Genomic DNA, 20,961 nt, shown 5'->3' with positions numbered 1-20,961 from the left:
CCCACCTTCCCCTTAGTAATGACACTACGTTAGCAGCAGCAATGAGTATCTTCTCTCCAAATATTTACACAGCATAAATACCCACATGGGGAAGGGGAAACTTTGCTTTGGCTCCAGCTTGAGCACACAGAGGGTGGCCCCAGCTCCTACAGTGACCCTGATGGGGTGGGACTGGTGGTCAGACCACACACCTATCAGGGTAGACCTCTGCTTCAGTGTCTCCAGCCCCATAGGCTGGGGTGAAGCAGTGGCTCCAGGGTCACTGGGGACAGAGTTAAAGCGAGGCAAGCAGGGGGGGCTCCATACATATGGGGCAAGGGCAGGGACCTGTTCCCCTACCCCAACCCCTGTTCCCTGGGGGCAGCACCCACCCAGCACCTGGACTGGGCTGCTGCTCTGCTGTCAGCCTAGGGCAGGTTGCTGAGTTCCTTAATGGCCTGAAGGATCCTCTTCATATGGCCCACTTTGGTGATCCCCAGGTCCTGCAGGAAAGAGAAAGAGGAGGTGATGCATTTGCAGGGGGCAGCTCTTGGCCCTTGCTGGTAGACATGCCACAGGGTGGAGGATGAGGTACAGCCCAGCTCCCCATCCTCTCCCTTGCTAGAGCATAGTGCTTGCTTGAAGCCCACTTCTTGAAAGCACAACCCCATGCCTGAATGCAGGTGAGGGTCAGGTGCTGCTGATACTGCTTTGAACAGGTGTATGGAGCCTTGCAAGCTGGAGGACCAAGGCCACCCTTCCTCCCCTGCTTCCCCGCCCCTGTGCAGAAGCTGCACAAACTCAACTCTGCGGACCCAGATGTAGGGCCAACCTGCTACCAGGAGGGATAGGGAGAGGAGGGATGGAGGACACCATGCTCCCCAGGGCTGGGGGTCCCTCAGGAGGCACAAGGGGGTTGTACCTTAAGGTCTCTCCTCTCCAGCAGAATCAACTCTGAGCCCTGGATGTCATGCCGGACAAAAATGTCTCTGTATTCTCCTAAACCAAGCGTTTCCAGCCAAGCTGCCACCTCCTCAGAGCCCCACTTGTCTGCTAGCAGGGAAGAAAACCACAGCGGTGGACTGCTGCCTGTGGAGGCAGTGGGACGCAGCAGCGCAGGCAGCAGTGATGGCAGCCTGTGGTCAGCAGGCAGCATATCCCCTCCCACCCCTGACTCCAGCAGGGCCAGAGGCCACAGCCTGCTCAGGCTGCAGAAGTCTCTCCTTGGTGTACTTACAGAGCACCTGAGCTGCTCCCCCTCAACCAGACCCCCAGCTGCTGTCGAGGGGCTTACCCAAAGGTCTGAGCTGTACCAGAGCCCCTTTCTCCCCCTAGCTAAGGAGTTATGGGGTTGGGGTGCTCTGCATGTCTGATATCAGAAAAAGCTTTAAGGGGCTCTTGGTGACAAGGGTGCCACCCCCAGGCAGCCAGGTTCCCCCTTCCTGAGGATTCTTCCCAGCATTCCCAGGACAGGAGACTGAAGGACAGGTCAGCACAGGGGGGTCCTTTCTAGCATGGAGTGCACCATGTGTCTCTCCCTGGCACACTGCTCACTGTACCTGGGAGCGCAGTGTTGGCCTTCTGCTTCTGCAGCTTGTCCTTCTCCTTCCTGGGCTTGGGGATGTTGAGGCGAAGCTTAAAGCTGCCCTTGCTGGCACCTTCCTGTGAGAAGCCACGCTTGCTGGGATGCTACAGCTCCCAGAGGCTGGGCTGTGCCAGACCCCAGTCCTTGTGCACCCACCTCCTCAGCAGGGTGGGCAACAGGGCCCAGCCAGTGGATGTCCAGCAGCCGCTGCAACTCCTGACCCAGCACACTCAGGGGGCCCTGAAGCGCCTCCTCCTCCTGTGGCGAGTCCAGCTGTGGGAGACAGGCACCATGCCCAACCCTGCTGCCAGCCCCAGAGGTAGCAGCCTTGAGGGGCTTTGGGTGCTCTCCAGTCCCTCACTCACCGCCTTCCCTTCCAGGAATGCCCTGGTCTCAGCCCACAGCTCTCTGATGCTCAGCACCATCTCCACAGCCATATTCCTGCTGAGAAACTGGGGCACAGAAGGGTAACCCCTTGAGTGGCAGGGCCCCTTCTGTGGGCCTGGGTAAAGGCTGCCTTACACTTCCAGTCCCTGCTCACCTCTGAGGTGCCAGCAGCTTTGTGGGAGAGGGCTTCACTCAGTGCCAGGGAGCTGGCATTGACTGCATGCGCCAGCTCCTGCTCCATGGCTTTGTGAGCCTTGGCTGCCTCATGAATCCTGCGGGTGACAGGGGCTGGAGCTGCCAGGGCTCCCCTGGGCTGGGCAGGTACTTCTGCATGGCCACAAGACAGTTCCCCCTTCCCTGTGCCCACTATATTCCCCTTCCCACAGTCTGACCTGGCAATGAGGGTCTCAGCAACCCGTGAGACCTGCTGCAAGAGGCTGCTCTCCTCCTCGGTCAGGTACTCCATGGACTGCTGGGAGCTGAGCCGTGGCCGTGTGGCTGCTCGGTAGCTCTCGCCTTTCTGCTTGTCCTCCCAAGACTTGAGGGTGCTTTCAAATGCCTGTGGGGGACAGACGTGGCCCCTCTGAGACGGTCATACCTCCCCATATCCCAGCATGGTCTTGCTGAGCACCTCAATCTCACCCGGTCCCTTGTCAGCATCTGGGCTCTGTTCTTGTGCTGGATTTTGATGATGCCAGGTGGCTGGATCCAGGCTTCTCCATCCACCTGCACAGGGACACCCTCATCGCCCCGGATGGTGATCTTCACCACACGGCACTGTGGGACAGACAGCCCACGGGTGGCATCAATAGCTGCAAAGCTGAGCAGAGCCGCACTGCCTCAGGCTCCACTGCTACCCCAAAAAGCGTTCAGGCATTAGCTGTGGTCCTGCAGGGTACCTCACCACTACCTGTGCAATGCGATGGTGCTGGAGGTTGATGACCCGTGACACGGCCATCTGGATGCTGCCAAAGACTGCCACCACCTCCAGCTTCTTGTCATCGAAGGATGGAGCCCCAAAGTTCTGTAGAGGACCACTACACATGAAGACTTCCATTTTCCCCATGTGTGCCCAAGGCAGGGACACCCTAGCCCTGGGGTATCTTAGGACTGGGGAAAGGACATCACGCCACCCAACTCATGTCACGGTCCTGGCACTCACATTGTCCTCCTTGGTGCCTCCCCAGAAGTTGATGCCCCCGGCATAGCTGGGGATGTTGAGGACAGCAATGCCCTGCAGGCTGGGCAGTGAGATAGGCACCCCATCACACTGCAAGAGAGGGCTAAGCCTGGGGGGCTGCTGTAACGCTGCCCCTCCCACCCTTTCCCTGTTGTCCCAGCCCTATACCTCCAGCTGCACCCGCTGCTCCAGGTTCTTGTAGGTGCGCTGCAGGAGCTCCTTCGTGCCCAGCACCCCATACCACATCATGTTCTTGGTGCGGCTGCTGTGGGACAAAGTGGAACAGATGAGGGGCTGTGGGCTTCCCACTGCCTGTCACAGGCTCCACACCTTCCTGGGGCACTGTGCTCAACAGTCCCGGACTGCTGGCCCCACCTTAGTTTCCTCAATTCTTGCTACCTCCCAGAAAAGCCAAAGGTGCAGCATGTTGCACCCAGATTTCGACCTTTCCATGCCAGCATGGCAATGTCCCTCTCTCCAGGTGCAGAGCAAGTAAATCCCACCGAGTCCTCACGTCTTCACCCTTTCTGGGGTGTTCATCCCAGCAATGGGTGCAGGTACAAAATCTGCTGCAGGAAGGATCTCCAACACAGCAGGACTGAGTCACCCCTATGGCTCCCAGCAACTTGATGTCACTGGAAAGCCTGAGGTACATGTTTTGTCCTGGGGGAAACCCACGGGTACCAGCCCACCTGCACTTCTTGGGGTGCTCATCGCGTTTGTTGTTGAACTCCAGGGAGATCTTTGCATCCAGGCCGATGCCAAAGTAGTTATTCATGACACATTTCTCCAAGAAGTGTCTGAAATCAGCAAAGAGGGAAAGCAGGTTGAGCAGCAGCTGCACATCGGTGACTCTGGGTTGGCACCAGAGGATGCAGTGTAACACCCACTGGAGCAGAGCGGCTGGCACTGGGAAGCCTGACCAAAACTAGCAGGGATGGCTGCTAGTTTCCCTCAGTCACCATGGTAGGACACCCATGGCACAGCCAGGACCTGCCTGCAGGTGGGAACACCAAGCTCAAAGCATCAGCAGAGATCCCACACCATCCACAGACAGGCTACCCCAGCACGGGCACTGCTTGGCCAGGAAGGGTCTGGTAGCAGGGATGCCACACTGCTGGGCAGCAGCCTTGTCAAAGGGGCAGCGTGGTACCAGCTCTGCTCCTGGGCAGCAAGAGTGGGCCAAGGTCTCCGGGGCAGGCAGAACACCTGACTCACAGGGTGCCGGGGTCTTCAGGGAACTGCAAGCTGCCAAAGGTGTCTGGCCGGTCCAGGATGATGGAGGAAGACGCAGAGGTCACCGTCACCCGCCGGGAGCCTGGCCAGGGTGACAGGGAGGTAGCTGCTACAAGGGTTCTCACCCTGAGCCCATCCCACAGCTCACCCCTATACACCCACAAAATGCCACATGCCCTGCTGGCATCTTACTGAGCTTCTCCTCCTCCCTGCTGAACTCCTCCGAGCTGTCCTTGCTGGGGCCCACACTGCCCTGGTAGGCTTGGGTCTGCTTGTTCTGCTCATCCACAGCTGGGTACAAAGAGGGGCGTGACAGGGAGTCTGTGCAGCCCTGTAGCCCCTCCTCGTGTCAGCCCTGTGGGCTCATGCCAGGAAGGGCCCAGGGTGGTGTCACTGCTGCCATCCCAAGGATCCGGGGGGAGAACAAAGGCATGGGTCCAGCACCAACCCAGTGTGGCTTCACAGCCCCTGCCAGGCTGCTGCAGCATCGGGGAAGCTGCCAGCTCACATCACTCCCTCACCTTTCTCTGTCTGCTCAATGATTTGCCGCAGGGCTTTCTTCAGGCTGTTTGCCCGCAGCATGAGCTGCTCCTTGGATTTGAAGATGTGAGGCTGGGGGTTGGGGTTGAAGCTATCAGCTTTCTCCTGGTCCTTGACATCAGCATGGGTGGCCTGTGCCATTTCTTCAGGGACCATGATGGCCTGAGCTTCCTCATTCAGCTCCCGCACCAGCGAGTCCAGCTTTTCATTCAGCATGGCGCACTGTGGGACACCTACCCCACTCAGCACCTGGCACAAGCTGCTGCCCCCCACCAATGCCGGGTGCTTCGCTCGGCACTGTGAGTGCCTGGATACCCCCAAGCACCTGGACACCCCGTGCCTGGGCACCCCAAGCATGGCACACCCCAATACATACTCAAGGGCATAGGCCTGCGGAGCAGCCCTTCCCCTGCTCGAGGGCTGTGCCACCAGCCTGACCAAACCCTCCAGCTCCTCTGCAACACACCTTCCGTGCCATCAGCTCAGCCTCCTGCTTGTTCTCTGTCGCCCTCTTGTAAGCCCGCCCAACTTCAGTCACAAAGTCATTGACAGTACCACAGAGGAACCTGCCAAGGGAAGTGGCTGGAGGTCAAGAGGGGCACAGCATGGCCAGTGAGGCACAGATGCCAGCCAGGGCGCCTGCTGGGATAACACCCGCTGCTCCAGAGGGCCAGCGCCAGGATTATTTGCCAGGCACCAGCACAGCTGGCAGCTGCTGGCAGCCAGTTGGGACAGCCTGGCCAAGGGGGGTGCAGTGGTCCTGAGGACAGGCCCCAGCCTAGCAAAAGGGGCTCCTGGCACCCCCATCGACAGCCCCCTCCTTACTTTGCAGAGGAGATCACCACTGAGTGCTTGTCTGACTCCAGGATCTTGGCCAGGTGGAAGGCAACAGAGTCCGCATAATGGGAGATCTGGACCTGGGGGACACAGGTGGAGACAGCTGGACACCTGCCACCTTGCCATGTGCCCCTCTCAGGGATGGAGCTTTGCCCAGCCAGCTTTGAACTGGGAATGATCAGCCTTTATTCAGCCCACTCCCCACCACTGAGGGTAGCCATGCCCATGCTGCTGGGCAGAGGGGAGGTCAGTCACATCAGGAGGGAAACTGAGGCAAGGGGCTGAACAGGAGCACACAGAAGAGTCCAAAGCAGCTGGCCAGTGGCAGACTAGCTCTACCTCACCTTCTGCCTGCTCCCAACTGCACATGCCAGGCTAAGACCTGCCAGGCTCATTTCATTGCATACAGCCAACTCCAACCCCCTCAGAGCCTCAGTTCCCAGGGACCCCCAGAATAACCTTCCTGTGCCATCCCTCCCTGTGTGTCCCTGAATTGGGTTGAACAGGAACCTGCCCTCCAGCCTACCCTCCCCATCTCAAGCCCCCAAATGCCAACAGTTCCCACCTGAATGTTGGAGTCCCCATTTTCCTCCTCCTTCAGGGCTGAGGGGGACTGCTTGGGGGCCTCATAGGTAAGCACACTCCACCTGCCAAGCAGAGACCACGGCTGCTTGCCATCTCCTGGCCCCCTAGCACAGGGACAGGCAAGGAACTGGGACAGGCTTCCCAAGAGATGCCAGAGTAGGGGGGACAGAGAGGCATGTATTCCATGCCCTGCTCACCGGTCCAGCATTTTGGTGGTGGCCCTTTCCAGCTTCTCCAGGATCTGCAGCAGCTGAGTGTCATCGTCACATAGGCTGCCCCAACCCAGGACCCGTGCAAGGTCATTACCAGTCCCCAGCGGCAGGACACCTAGCTGACACTGCAGGAAAAAGACAGAATGGAGGGGCTCAGAGCAGCCCCCAAGGGCACCTGTGACACCCCCAACTCTGCTGTGCCCATTGCTTGGCAGCACCGGGGCACACAAAGTGTGCCAGTGCTGGGGACGGTGCCAGCCTGCACTAGTAATACCAGGCACTCCCAACTCACCTGCTTGTGGAGGCCAAGGGCATCAATCTCAGAGAGCACCCAACCCACGCTGCCATCCCCACCACACACCAGGATTCTGAAGGTGGAGAACTTCTGGAAGAGGCGCAGCCTGGGTGGGGGGCAAGGAGAGAGGGACTAGGTGATGTGCCAGGTGCCCACTGGGATCATACCAAGACATTTCCAGGGTGCTCAGGCTGGTGCTTACCCCAGGTGTGGGCCTCCATTCATGAGGTCAAAGACTTGGGCTGGGTTGAGGAACTGCTTGAACTTGCGCAGAAACTTGACACCCTGGTTGTCCCCACTCTTGGAGTTGACAAAGGCCAGGAGAGGGCTGGAGCAGGTGGAGGGGCAGGTGGCTTTCCAGAAACCTGCAGTAAGCCCAAACACATGAGCCCCAGCTCTCACTCCCCACACACACTTCAGGAGAGCAGAGTATGAACACTCCATCTGTGCCAAGCCCAGCCTGTGGGGTGCTGGGGAAGGAGGGGCAGTGATGGGGATGTCCGGGGAATGGTGAGGGGCAGAGGGAAGAGGAAGCACTATGCTTTTCAAGAAATGAGATGGGGAAAGAAATGTGCCCAAGGCAGGGCAGGATTGACAGCTGGCCCAGAGCCCGCACCTGCCTCAGGCACATCTTGGCCATGCCAGTTCCCTGGCTGGTGTCTGCAGGTTTCTTCCCTTGGCAGACCAAGCAATGCTGCAGCAGGGACCATATCAGCCATCATGCCACTGGCACCAGCCCCACAGCTATTGCCCTTAGCGCCCCATGGGCTGCAATCAGGAGCCCTAGCACCCCCACCACAGCAGGAGCATGGGGGCAACATCCTCACAGCTCCCCGCTCCTTGCCTGGCCACTGCTCCATCTCCACTCCCAGCCCAGCTGAGCAGAGCAGAGCAGTAACGCAAAGCACTGAGAGCTGCTGAGTCAGAGCGTGGGCTGCAGCGGAAAAGCTTGCTGCCAGCAGTACTCATATGCTGCAGCAGGATAGCATGGCAGAACAAGGGGGGACTGAGGCCTTGCTAAGCTGTTCCTAGTCAGGTGGGCAACAGTCACAGCCATGGATGGCTGGGCTGCTGGAGAGGGACAGGGCAGAGATGCTGCCAGGGATCAGCCACCAGCAGCCGAGGCTCTGGAGCTGAGGAGCAGCCGCGTGATTGTTACCCTGACAGCATCCCAATGAGTAACAAGAGGCAAATGAGCCACCGGCTGAGCTGAGTGGTGAAAAGCATCAAAGAATGAAGAAAGAAATATCCGGAGGAGAAGAACAGATTTTGCTCAGGGGAGGCCAGCTGGGCCCCTCAGGAGAAGGAGACAGCTGGGGGGTCCCCCCACGCTCCACATGGCTTCTCCCTGCAGTGACAGGGCAAAGCTGTGCTCTGCACTACCAAAAAAACAGCTGAGCTTCAGACACTGAGAAACAGCCCAAGCAATAGCTTTATCCTGCCTTGAGAGATGCTGAACCATTGAGGTGCAACAGAGGACAGCCCACCTCAGCGGTACAGGGCTGGCACTGCTGATCCCAGCACAGAGGCATCATGCCCTGAGCCACTGCAGGTGGTGACCTGGCAGGAGCAGCTAAAGCCACACGTGGGCAAGAAATGCCACCCCGAAGGCCACAGAATACCACCAAGCCCTGAAATAGAGTGCAAGGCAACAAGCAGCCTTCAACTAAGGGAGAGGCGTTGACTCTGGAGCCTACTGAAGGCGGTGCTCCTGCTGCCCCACAAAACAGTGCAACAAGCCAAAGCCTCCAGAAGACCTCAGAGAGCTCAAAGCCCTATCCCAAACAGCCTGTCCCCCCGACCAGATCAGCCCTGTGCCCTCCACATCTCACCATCAGAATCGATGCTGTTCAAGGCAGTTGGCGGGATGATGGACACTTTGTACTGGCCCAGGGGGCACCTCTTGCCAAGGAGCTCCTTGCAGGCACTGTGAACCTGGGAACACAGGAACACCTGTATAAGCAGAGCTGGGGGACGCAGCACCAAAGTCTCAGCATCAGCTTTGCCAGAGATGCACACAGGAGGGGCAGTGCTGTCTGTGCTGGGAGAGGGGTGGGGACAGGGATGGGGATATCCTTACAATGGCCTTGCACCAGAGACACCGCCAGTCCTGCAGCCTCCGGACACTGCCACAGGTCCGGTCGCAGACAGCGCAGCGTGCGCTGACGGGCAAGTTCCCCTCCAGCCACTGATGGGGCATGGCTACCTGCAGAGAAGAGCAGCTACCAATAGCATCCTGCACGCTTGAGGAAAAGATCATAGGCCACCTCTTTCCCCAAGCACCATGGAGGTGGTGCCATGCAGCAGGGCAAGGTGGGTCTGGGACCCCACCCATGTCCTCTCATCCCTGCCCACCTGGCTGCTTGAAGCCATCAGCATGTGAGGCAGGGCAGACATATCCCGAGAAAATGTCTGGAGGTGGCCCCACTCGGACAGCAAAAAGGAATCCTGATACAGGGTTCCAGAGGAGGTGTCCCCAAGCTATGCCCCTGCAGAGCCAAGCCCAGAGGCCACACAGTGCAGGGGACAGCTACAGTTTCTTCCTGCTTGCTGATTTGGGCACAGCAAGGCTAGTTCTGATGGAGGATCTGTCCTGCCAGGATCCCTGACAGGGACTCACTCCCCTGCTTACCCCGTCCTCATCCTCGATGATTTCAATGCCGATGGAGGCCAGAGTCGTCCACTTGCAGTTGTTTGTGGCTCTGACAGCACAGCGCTTGTGTGCCTTGAACTTGCAGACTGCAAGGGGGGGGAGCAGTGAGGAGCAGGGAAGGTCCCCACGGCACGCACATCCCTGGTCCCAAACCCCTCTGCATCTGGGCAGTGGGCATCACCTTGCACCACTCCTGCTCTGGCCCAGCCTTGAGAGGCTGCCCTGCCCTGATCCCAACCCCTGCCCACCTCCCAGCAGGAGCCCAGCACTGACCTTCACAGGAGAGGCCATGGGAGGTGACCCCTGGAAGAGCTTCGCGGCACACATTGCAGAAGGTGGGGCGGGCGTGGGAGCAGGCGTACCAGTTGTGCATGCCCGAGAAGTGCTCCATGTTGAACTGTGTGGCCTGGAGGCACAGCCCTGCCCCATCAGTGCCTGGCACCCTCAGCTGGCACTCCCTCCCTCCTGGCCCCCCGAGTCCCTCCAGCCCAGCTCCTGTCCTCCTTGTGGGGCTATGCCAAGGGCAACAGCTCTTGTCTGGCAACCAAAGGCACACAGAGGGAAACACACTCACATAGAAATACGGATCCATACAGCACCCTGCCCACATCACCTCATGGATCTCCCACTTCTGGACAGATTTCAGGGCCGTGATCCAGTCCTCCATCTCCTTCCGGTTCTCCGCACATAAAATGAGCTTCCTGAATGGCGTGATCACCTGCAACAGCCACCATCCCCACATTCTCTTGCAAGGCCACTGCCAGGCCAGCCAGAACCCAGCACAGACCCCAGCAATCTCTGGCACACTAGTGCCACCTCGAGCAGCTGGAGGCCATGCTATGGAGTGCTCCATGGCTCTGGGGGGATGAGGGAGGTCTGTAGTGCCTCCCTACGCGGCTCCGAGATCTCCACAGGGTGCAGTTGGTAGCCCCACACCTCCCTCACCGTGAAACTGTTGTTGATGTTCTTGGTGCTGGTCTCGGCCACACTGGCATCAGACAGGTCCACCTCATCGAAGATCAGGGACTGCGAGGGAGGAACCAGAGCCCTAGTCCACCAGGCAGGGATCTCTGTCCCCTCCTGGGCTGGCAGGCTCAGGCCCCCCCCAGCTGGGCATGTTGGAAGCACCCTCCAGCCTACCTTGGCATCCTTAGCATAATAAAGTGTCCTGCCTCGCAGCTTGAAGTATCGTCTCTTCCACCTCTGGAAGGAGCTCGTCTGCTTCAGCAACAGCCCCTCCTTTACGCTCTTCTGCAGAGACCACAGTGTCCTGAGCTCCCGTAGCCCCCCAGGACCACCGAAGCCACCCTTTTGCCCTGTAACACCAGTCCCCGGGTCCCCAGGAGCACAGACTGGACATTCTGGGGCTCACTCTCTGCTGCACGTAGCAGGGCAAATTATGCTCCCTGCCTACCATCGCCTGGGTACTGGGCACTGCCTGTGATCTGGAAGGATGCTGCTGGGCATGGCAGTGCTAGAAGATGCAGGTCTCCAGCAGTGCAGAGGCTCCACTGTTGATGCTTCCTCTCCATCCCCAGGGTAGTGCCTGGAGATCCTCACCCTGCTGGAGCTCCCTAGAAGCCAAGGGCAGAACTGGAGCCAGGAGAGCTTCCTTTAACAGGACACTAGTGCCCCCAGAGATACCAACTGCATCTTCAAAGTGGCATTACCTGGGCACTGTGGCTCCAGCAGGAGTGCAGCCTTGCCCCCACAGCCCCCGGAGAGGACAGCCTGGGGCTGAGGGCAGCCCGCAGCAGGCAGAGCATCCCCTGCAGCACAGTGCATCACTGCAACCTGGCTGCCTGTCCTCTGCCCTCCCCGAAACACAGCACCTGCCAATATTTACCCTTCTCGCAGTGGTGTTTACAAGACTCAATTAATTAGTGTTTGCAACATGGCTATGAGCCTGAAAGAGGAGGCAGAGATGCTCTGGCACTGCCTCATCTTTGATTGTATCTTCTTTAAACACCACCGGCAGCTCTGCTCAGCTGCTTCTCTGCAATTAGCTGCCACAGTGGTTGTATTCAATCCAGGCACATGATGACAAGCCACATTTAACGGCAAATTAGCACCGGGCTTGAGGGCACAGTGAGGGAAGCACGGCCCTGGGGCTCTGCACTCCTGTGCCCACCCATGTGCTGCCAGAGGTGGCAGCCAGGCACCTATCAACCCACAAACACACCAGCCCCAGTCTCAGCCTTAATCTACCGCCCCACAGGTCTGAACCAGATGGCCAAAGCACCACGAATAGCAGAATCCTTCACAAAGAAGGTAAAACCCCGCCTGGGGTGCTCCCTGAGCCTCAACTGTCCAAATGCGTAACCCTCTTGAACATCCCTGGGGCACCCACCACATTGTTCCCTGCTCTCTTCCAGGGAGAAGAGGGATGTTTTAAGCCTTTATCACTCTCCAAGACTCGTGCAGAGTTTGGCTGCGGTCAATCAATCATCATGATGCCTCGAAACGGTGGTGCAGGTTCAAACAGCCCAGTGGTCCCCAGTGCCAGCACACCAGGGCACACCATGTCCTTTTCCTGGCCTCTCAGCTGTGAGAGTGCAGAGATCCTTCCAGTGGGGTCCACCTGTGACCTCAGATCCACACACAAATCATGCATCCTAGCAGTCCTTGTCCCACACCAGGAGGGGACAAGCCAGGGTCCTGCCATAGCCCGGTGGGATCCAGCCCCAAACACCACATCCACCACACTTGGCTGCATCCTCAGGTCCCGTGTTTGCTGCAGTCATTGCTGCTGTGGCAGAGGACAGGCAGTGTGTGACAGCGAGGAGCGGCGTCAGGAGCTGTGACGGTGAAGGATGGCAAGGAGAAGGAAGAAGGGGAGGGTTCATGATGGCGCCTCAGGGCTACCACAGCGGGGGCTGGAGCCAGCTGGGCATGGGCACCCTGCCTGGCTCCAGGGCCACGTGCGTGGCAGGACACAGCAAGGACTGGCTGCCGGAGAGGGTGGCACCCACTCCTGCAAAGGAGGGTCAGAGCCGAAACTCCCCCAGCAGCAGCTCCTGACAGCAGCAGAAAGTCATCACCCAGCCCCAAGATGTCACAGTCCTGGCCCTCCCAGGGACAGGATGCAGCTGCCCTGAAAGGCAGACTCTCCCACCTTCACCACAACACTTCCAATGGCTGGGGGGACTGTGCCTCAGTTTTCCACCAGTGCAGACTAATCTCTAGCCATCCCAACATGGGGCAGCAAAATTGGTGCAGAGAAGCTCGGGGGCACCTCTCCCCATGCCCACCCTTGTGGGCTGCTTTGGGCATCAAAGCCCAAGCCCTCTGTGTGAAACTCCTCAGGTAAGCAGCTGCCCATCCAGGTTCCATCATCCCTGGTGTGTGAAGCCATGAGGTACAGGTTCCATTGGTGCCCACATGGGGCCAGATAACCCCTCCCTGGGGAAAATAAGGCAGGTCCCCTTTCCAAAATAAGCCCTGGAGTCCAGCTGTCCCACACTGCCTAGGCAGGGACACAAGTCTGGGGTGCCGGAGGGCTGTTTTGGGACCTCACCTACCTCATTTTTTGACCACAGCTCTCAGCCAGGAGCACCTGCTCCAGCTGTTGGGGCAGGGAGCAGCTCCCAAGTGGCTCCACGGTTTTAAACCCCTGCTTTTGGAATGAACAACAGGACACCTGAGAGGCACCTCATGGCTAAGGCCAGCAGCAGGCCCAGCCAGACAGGGGAAGCCACGCTGCAGCAGCATTGCTGGGTGCGCCCAGCGTTTCCTCTCTGCACACAGGAAAGGGGTGACGATGGCAAGGGCAGACAGGCCATGCCAGGGTGGCATCATCCCTGCTGTGCTGGCTCCCCAAAGCCCTGTCCAGAGCACCAGGGTCACCACAATTGTATATTGTGGCTATTAGGTACCCTAGAGCTCAAAAGAGTTGGAGCTGAGCATCTGCAGCACAGGGATTGCCTCTTCTTGCTGGAGAGTTTTGGGGACAGTGGGAGCGCTCACTGGGTGGGAGCTCACTGGGTGGGAGCTCTGCATCGGTTACTGCACAGCTGTAAAGCACAGTGTGCCACCCACACCCCAAAACAAACCCAAGCCCCTCCACTCACCCCAACTACAGCTTTTCTTTCTGGAAAGCCCCAGGCAGCACTGCAGGGAGCCTCAGCAAAGCTAGAGCTGGTCTCACATCAGCAACCGAGATGGCACACCCAGAGCCACATACAGCCTGCCCAGCAATCAGCCAGAGGCCAGCCTCCTTGTAGGGCTCTGTCCCAGCAGTCCACTGCCCCATCCCAAGGTCCCTTCCTGCTCTCTCCAGCCCAGGGGACTCAGCACCAGCACTGGGGGGATGCCAGAGGCACAGGGCAGGAAAGGAAAGGCAAGAATGAAACATACAGCGTCTGCAAACATACAACCACCCCCAAGTCAGATGCAGCTGAAGTGGCAGTGGCAGCAGAGCCTCAGAGGGGACATAGGTAAAAATGGCCCTGGGAGGATGGACACATGCTGTGCCAGGACTGGGCTGGTTTCCAGAGGCCATCATGCCACTGGCTGCCTGTGTGCTTGGCACAAGCAGGTGGCTTGAACTGCAGTCCAGGGATTCTTCCAGGTTAGGCTACAACCCAAAATGCCAGCCCTTCCTTCAGCCCTAAAGCAGAGACCCAGGATGCTGCTTTGCTCTGTTACCCCACTCTCCCAGCTCTGCTACCACCATTCCTGGGAAGAGCCCATTGTGCAGCCAGGTCTGACCACAGCTGGGACAGGAGGGTTTTCCTGCTGGGATCAGCTTGGACAGTGAAGGAGTACCTGGAGAAGAGCCAGGAAGGTTGTTACCCAGGAATGCTGTAAGATACGGCTCGTGAGAACCACAACTATCTGCCCACACAGCTGGCCACCCTATACCACTCCTGAAGGGATATACTTGTCCCTGTGACCACACGATGCTTCACCCAGTAGGAGGAGAAGGAAAAGAGGATAACTTGTCAACACACCAACCTGCATTGCACCAGCATCATTCCAGGCAGCCACCCTCCTGCTCCAAGTGCAGCAGCCCACTGGGCACAAGCCAGGGTCCAGTTGCATAAGAGCTCATCCCCCAGCTGAGCCAGCAGGCACCAGGACAGCAGAGGAAAGCTGGCAGACCTCAAACAGCTCAGCTGCAGGGCTTCCACCAGCTGCTAGGCACCCCACAGGCTGGAGTCAGTTGGAAACTTTATCAAGCTTTGTGACACAGCAGAGCTCTTCCGGGACTGGGCAGTCAGGGGGCTCGGTGCCTGACAGGTGCTATGGCCCCACAGGCTCATCTGCTCCAGAGGATGGAGCTTTCTGCCACTGCAGGACCAACCACAATATCCCTTCCCTGTGCTGGGTGGATGCTTAAAAGGAGATTCCAGCACCAGTCTTGACAAGCCATCACATCATGCCCACAAGACCACTGAAAGGCGACAATGAACGGGAGGAGAGGAATGAGGAAAGGAGCCCCCAGAAGAAAGGCAACCCCCCTACAGCACATTATCCAGCAGCCGCTTTTTAGAAATGAGGTCATGCTTCCCTTTCTACAGCCACATCGGTCCCCAAGCATCGTGCTAGCAAGCATCCCACATCAGCCCAACCTTTAGTAGTTCACCCCTGCGCCTTGTGCCCCCATGCTGGTGGGCACAGCCCTCCCACTCTGCCCAGCAAGGGCGGGAAAGAGCTGATGGACAAGAACGACATTTACATAACAGAAAAAGTTAGCATGGAGAGGGCAGAGTGCTTGAGAAACCTCACAAACATCCGGCTAGTGACAGTGGGGCTATCTTCACACCCCAGGCACCAGCTTGCTGAGCCCTGATTAATGAGAGCAAGCCCAGCCTCCCTGGTCTCAGACAGTGTTTTCTTGTGTTGAGGTGCAGTTTCCTATTTTTTCATCTCTGTCCATTGGCAGACACCACTGAGAAGAGCCTGGTTCCTCCTTTGCTGCACCCTCATTTTCAAAAACCGGGGACCCCTTGGTTACAGTCCCTCCTCCAGGCTGAACAGTCCCAGCCCTCCCAGGCTCTCTGTATGAGATGCTCCGGTGTCCCACCAGTGTAAAGTCTAGAGGATACACTGCCCAGGAGCCACGGTACACCCCCCTGCTGCAGAAGAAAGGTTTCCAAGCCTGGCCCCAGCCAGCTCTGCCTTCTTTCTTCATCTTCTGGCCAGGATCTAGCGCTCAGTGGGCAGCCTTCCCCACAGCCTGGCTCTACAGCACTGCCTCACCATGTTCCCTACAGCTGCCCCAATATGCACAGGTACAGCTTGCCTTATTCTTGGGGCATTCCTGAGCCTGCAGGACGCTCAATACCTGCAGCAAGGACAAGGGTACCAGTAACCCCACTGACCTCCCTGAGCGCCATGGGAGGATTCTGGTGGGTCCCTCAGCCCCACCAAACAGCTGTGATATATCTCAAGATCAGGAATTTTGGAACACAATTCCCCTTCCCAAACAGCGGAGAAGGCATGGTTACCCCTGCCCACCATGGCCATGCACATTGTGCCCATGCCACGGGCAACCCTGGATCCCTGGCATGCACTCCGCTGTGTCCCCCTTAATGCCTCTGCCTCTCAGCTCTGGTGCAATCACCCCAGGACCTGTCACTCACTGAACCAAACAGCACTGCTGGATCACACTCTACCTCCACTCTGGGAGGCAGTGCCGGGGAACACCCCAGCCACATGGGCAGGATGTGACCCACCACCCCCATCAACTCAAACGCCTTGGTGTGCCCCAGAACCAGCCCCTCTCTCCCCTTCACCTTCTCTCCAAGCCCAGTCCTAAGGGAACCAGTGCTGGGAAGCAGCATCACATCCCCCTCCCACTCTGCACTTGCACACCTAAAACCTGGTACAGGCAACTGGCAGCCCCCAGATGCACTGGGGGTGGGGGGTGAGGGGGGGGGAATGTCAGCAAGACTCCATCCATACTGGAGCCTTTCAGTCCAGCAGGGACACCTGCATCTGGCAGTTGTTTTTGTCACTAAGCACAATGACCTCGCCGCCTCCACAGCAATGCTGGCACAAAGCACCCCACAGGATGTCCACAGTTCCAGCCTGGAGGTGTGGAGTGGGGGGTATGTGATTGATGTGGAGGCTTGACAAAGGGATGTGGGGGCATGAGCATTCAGAGTGCAGAAGCACTGGGACTGGGGAGCAGCAATCAGAAGGATTCAACAGACCCCAAAATTATCCTCACCTATTCCTGTCCCAGGGGCTGGACAACAGCCTGGAGTGGGAGAAGCTGCCTGCTTCCATCACCAGAGACCAAGGTCTCTCCAATCAGTGTGGATGGGTGGGGGTCCTGACCTTTCCTAGCCCCCCAACACGGCAGGCTCCTATAGACCCTCTCAAGCACCCCACCCACCATATATGAGGACAGTGAGCCCTGACCCCTCACCACCCGTTGTCTCAAGAGCTGCCACCCTGGCCCTGAACTCTCCCTTATAAGCTGTGTTCTTTAGGTAGCTGCCCCTGGGGTGCAGGCAATGATTCCCTCCCCCTACCTCAGCCCCACACGGGTGCTAAGGATGTCCAGACAGGGGTGTCATTCAGGAAGGTGCCTGCCATGGCACACACCCTGTGGCTGTGGCTGGAGTGGCAGCCAGCACACGTGCCATGTCAGGGCTGTGAGCCTGACCTGGGTGGCAGCAGCAATGTCATCCAAAAATCCTCATCTCTGCAGGGAAGGAAGGAGTCCATCCAACCAGACGCCAGGCTGGCAAGTGCGGTCCTGCCCGTCCAGACCAGGGCAAAGGCATCCTCAGGAAAAGCACTGAACCCCAACACTGAAAACACAGATGTGGTAGGGGAGGCATACACAGCTCACTCTCAGGCCTCATCAGCTCCAGCCCTGCCAGCTCTCACTCTTTCCCCCAGCTCCATGGGCTGTTAACCCAGACATGTCATTTCCACCTGCCCATCCATCACGCCACCTGCCTCCTCTGGCATGCTGCACAGCATGACCTCCTGCATGGCTAATTGCTGATGCCAAGCAGGATGTGGGCAGCAGTCACAGCAGGCAGGGAGACAGCCTTTCCCCATGGGCAGCCCCATGTCAGCGGCAAGGCCAGAACCTGCTGGTGGAACTGGGGGCTTTGGCAATTGGGCTGGGGCTCAGAGCATGCTCGTGTTCCTGTGCTGCTGCTGTAGGACATGGGCATAGCCCAGCCATCTGCCCCTTCCCCTCAGACTTTCTGGCATTGATGGCTGCCTGTGATGTCCCTGTGCCCCACAGCACAGCAAGTGCTGCATGGCAAACTCTAGTGGCTACTGCTGCCCTTCCAGAAGGGTGCTGAGGGCTCATACACAGAACTAAGCACGCCCATGATCCTGCCCACTGGCCTGGCTTCCCACCATGCCTCCTCCCCAACACCCTGCCCCCAGCATAGCCCTCTAGACCCACCTGGCAGCCAACTTGGAGAGAGCAGAGTTGATGCCAGCCTGCTTCAAAGAAGTGAAAATTGAGGTGTGTTCCTTGAGCGGCCAGAGGGACTCAGTAAGAGCCCCCTCAATGCCCCATGCCCCAGAAGTCTCCTCTGCCAAGTGGAAAAACTCCACAGTGCTAGGCTGAGAGCATGCAATTTCCATACCCTTGAGCAGGTATCCTCTGCCCCACCTCATGCCAGTACACCAGGCTTGGCCCAACAGCCAAGACAGGGCCAGCAGGAGGGGAGCCTGCCCCAGCCCCAAGCATCCCTATAGCTGCCACCAGACCCACACTGCCTCATTCCCCTTCCTTCATGCCCTCAGCACCCAACACCAGAGTGCAGTGATAGCCCCCTTCTCCACAACTACATTCCTATGCTGTGTTTTCAGAACTCTCCCCTCTCCCTGGAACAGCACAGCCACCAAATCCCCACTGAGGAGAGGCTGGCACCAGGAGCTGGCTGCAGGGGGATTTCTAGCAGCCCCCGTGTGCCACCCAACACTGCAGGCATTGCCTTGACTCATTCTGCCACCTCCTTCCCGCAGCTGAAAGGTGGATGCAAAGGACCAGCATGTCATCCAGAGCATCCTCCCAGCACTGTGTCTGCATCCTCCCTCCCCAGAATGTCGCCCCCAAACCTTCTTCTCTCCCCACATCCCACCTGGCCATTTGGCCCAGGTTATTTCTGCCTGAATTGCATTTCACTGTCCTGACCTGGGACCTCTGACCACGCACTCCTGTTTGGCTAAAGGCACCACGCCCCATATTTTGTAGCTTTTTCTGAGCAAACTGTGACACACACACACACACACACGCACGCACACTCCAGCTGCTGTCATGCTAGTGGCTGGGAAGTATGAGTGTCATGTCTGACCTCAGAGGTGCTCCCATCTGTCCAGCAAGCCACCACTGGGGACTAGATCTGTGGGAATGGGGCCTGCAGGGGAGCTGGCACAGCCAAATTGATCTGGGGCACTAGGAAAGATGCAGGTTCCATTTTGCCACCCACCAAGCCCTGCACACACAACACCTGCAGCAGGGTGTGGGATCCAAGGAGCCTACAGAACTGTCATGACCCTAAATCTCAGCCCCAGAGCATCTATGGAGCATCCCAAAAAGAGTCCTCTTCTTCCAGGGACAGGTAAGGGGAACCCAGGGGATACAAATGCAGCACGAAGGCAATGTGGTAGGGGCTCTCTGGGTATGGGAGAGACCCTGTTCCTGAATAGTGGGATAAAATCTGTGCTTCACAACCCTATGGGACCAATGCTGACACTACCACTGTGGGGTTTGCATGTCTCTATGTGCCCTCTCACAGGACACAAGGGGCCAGAACTCTCCCAGCTGTGGCTGGGTCAAGTCTGCCAGCAGCAAGAACCTGGTACTGATTTACACCCTGGCAAACTCCCCTGCCTGATCCTCAGCAGCGCCCCCACACCCAGCCAGCCCCTCACCACCGGCATCTCCCACCCCTGACCTTGCTTCTCATCTGCCCCGAGGTGGAAACCTTCCGGATGAGCTTGTGAGAACTGTCCTCCTGCTCGCCCTCGCTGTCGGATGACTCCTCACCACCAACCTCGGCTGAGATGGGTGCCAGCTTGTCCAGGTCCAGGGATGACACTGATTCCCGAGTTTTCCTCGAGAACAGGTCCCCAGGCACCAGCTTCTCAGCCATCTTCCGACCTGGCTTGGCTCAGAGCTCTGCAGCCCCTGATGACAGCCCTGAGAGGACAAGGACACTTAGGAATGGAGGAAAAGGCCTGAAGAGGCATGCATGGCTTCTCATCCTGTAAGGCTCTGCTAGCTGGGAGGTGCAGCCCTGGAAATCAAGGGAGAGATGGCGCATCCTTGCCCAGAAATGACACTCAGGGTGGTGTCCTTGCAGGCAAAGTTTTCCTTCCTTTCCTTTTTTCAGCATCCCAACTATTCCTACCTGGCATCCCAACGTCGTCCCTGACTTGGGCACAGGACGCTGTGGTTGCCCCCATGCTCGGGCATTGGTACACTGGTGCATAAAGGGGTGGAAGCCATTCCCGCAGCCTGTGCTATTTCTCCTTGTTGCCCACCCCCGAGGTGCTGGGCTGCCCTGCGTGGCCGGGGACAGCGCGGGGATCTCCATGAAGTGCAGCAGTTGGACCCCGCCATCCGTCTGGCTCCGGCAGCTGGGAAGGGAAGGTGAACCTCCCGCGCCCATGGGTCGCGCGCCCCGAGCCGGTGACTGCGGTGGGCTGGGATGGACGGGGGAGCGCGGGGCTCCCGCATGCGGGGGAGGCCGTGTCCCTACGGCATCCCTGCCGGCCCCGAGGGCTGACGAGGGACTGAGGGCGCACCTACCTCGACAAGCGAGCCTGGACGGCAGCAGGGCTGCCGTGGCCGGGCCGGGGGTGGCGGGGGGCACCCCACGGCGCCGTGCCGGGCCCCACGCACCTACCACGGGCTGACTCCGCCGCGCCCTCCCCCTTCCCCGCGGCTGCCGGCAACCGCGGTGCCGTCTCTCGGCGCAGCAACAAGCGTTGCGGGGAGAGGAGAGGGAGGGAGGGAGGGAGGCAGCGAGGGCAGCGCTGCGGCCCGCGTCCCCCCGCACCCCCCCCACCCCGGGTGCATTGCCTCCTCCAGCTCCTGGGCTGCCGGGTGCCGGATCCCCGCCGAGCATCCCGCAGCACGCCCAGGAGGGAGAAGGCGGAGCGCCCCCCGCCCCGCACACACCTTGCACGACCCGAGCCGCCGCTGCCGCTGGTGCAAGGTCGCTCCTTCTCCGGCCCGCCGTCCGCAGGCCCCCCGGCCCCGCCAGGACGTGCCTCCGCAAGCGGTCCCGGCCCTGCCCCTGCCGCAAGCCCCGGCCTGCTCGGCACGGCGGGCGCTGCTGCGCGGCGCGGGCGGCCCACGCACGGCCCCGAGCATGCGGGCACGGCGGGCACCCGCGCGCCCCCGCGCGCATCCGTGTGCGGCACCCGCGCGGGCACGGGAGAGCACGTGCACGCTCGTGTGCACTGCCCGCCCACGCAGGCACGGCGGGCACACCCGGTGCGCGTGTGTGCGTGTCTTGTTGCTCACGCGCGCACCGC

General features: G+C 59.1%; 1 protein-coding gene across 4 annotated transcripts; it reads right to left on the bottom strand.

Annotated features, from left to right (window-relative positions):
* Positions 1-48: 48 nt before the first annotated feature.
* On the bottom strand, positions 49-20,701 carry LOC121362883 (diacylglycerol kinase delta-like). 4 transcript variants are annotated; one of them, XM_041484793.1, is made up of 30 exons: positions 20,603-20,701; positions 19,374-19,618; positions 10,630-10,740; positions 10,435-10,515; positions 10,103-10,207; positions 9,763-9,895; positions 9,469-9,575; positions 8,917-9,042; positions 8,669-8,771; positions 7,039-7,201; positions 6,834-6,942; positions 6,527-6,666; positions 6,310-6,391; positions 5,733-5,824; positions 5,374-5,473; positions 4,889-5,129; positions 4,560-4,658; positions 4,350-4,449; positions 3,824-3,931; positions 3,300-3,396; positions 3,114-3,221; positions 2,862-2,975; positions 2,594-2,728; positions 2,344-2,510; positions 2,106-2,223; positions 1,930-2,016; positions 1,721-1,837; positions 1,539-1,641; positions 902-1,032; positions 49-482 (listed from the first exon to the last, which is right to left on the bottom strand). In XM_041484793.1, the coding sequence occupies exons 2-30, from the start codon at positions 19,569-19,571 to the stop codon at positions 408-410; spliced, it is 3,450 nt and encodes a 1,149-aa protein (XP_041340727.1). In that variant the 5' UTR covers positions 19,572-19,618; positions 20,603-20,701; the 3' UTR covers positions 49-407. The 4 variants fall into 4 exon arrangements, with proteins under 4 accessions (XP_041340727.1, XP_041340728.1, XP_041340729.1 ...); XM_041484794.1 differs by having other exon boundaries at positions 902-1,029; XM_041484795.1 differs by having other exon boundaries at positions 3,300-3,393.
* Between the last annotated feature and the right edge of the window lie 260 nt (positions 20,702-20,961).

Source organism: Pyrgilauda ruficollis, unplaced genomic scaffold (genome assembly GCF_017590135.1).
Source record: "Pyrgilauda ruficollis isolate IOZ18807 unplaced genomic scaffold, ASM1759013v1 scaffold67, whole genome shotgun sequence".
NCBI classification, from domain to species: domain Eukaryota; kingdom Metazoa; phylum Chordata; class Aves; order Passeriformes; family Passeridae; genus Pyrgilauda; species Pyrgilauda ruficollis.
Note: the sequence above shows the minus strand (reverse complement) of the source record. Positions and strands in the feature narration are given on the sequence as shown.

Coding starts and splice junctions, on each gene's coding strand:
- LOC121362883 (XM_041484793.1), bottom strand. CDS start 19,571: ATGGCTGAGAAGCTGGTGCCTGGGGACCTGTTCTCGAGGAAAACTCGG. Junction 10,208..10,434: donor ACATCAACAACAGTTTCACG/GTGAGGGAGGTG, acceptor TGGCTGTTGCAG/GTGATCACGCCATTCAGGAA. Junction 9,043..9,468: donor TCATCGAGGATGAGGACGGG/GTAAGCAGGGGA, acceptor TCTTCTCTGCAG/GTAGCCATGCCCCATCAGTG.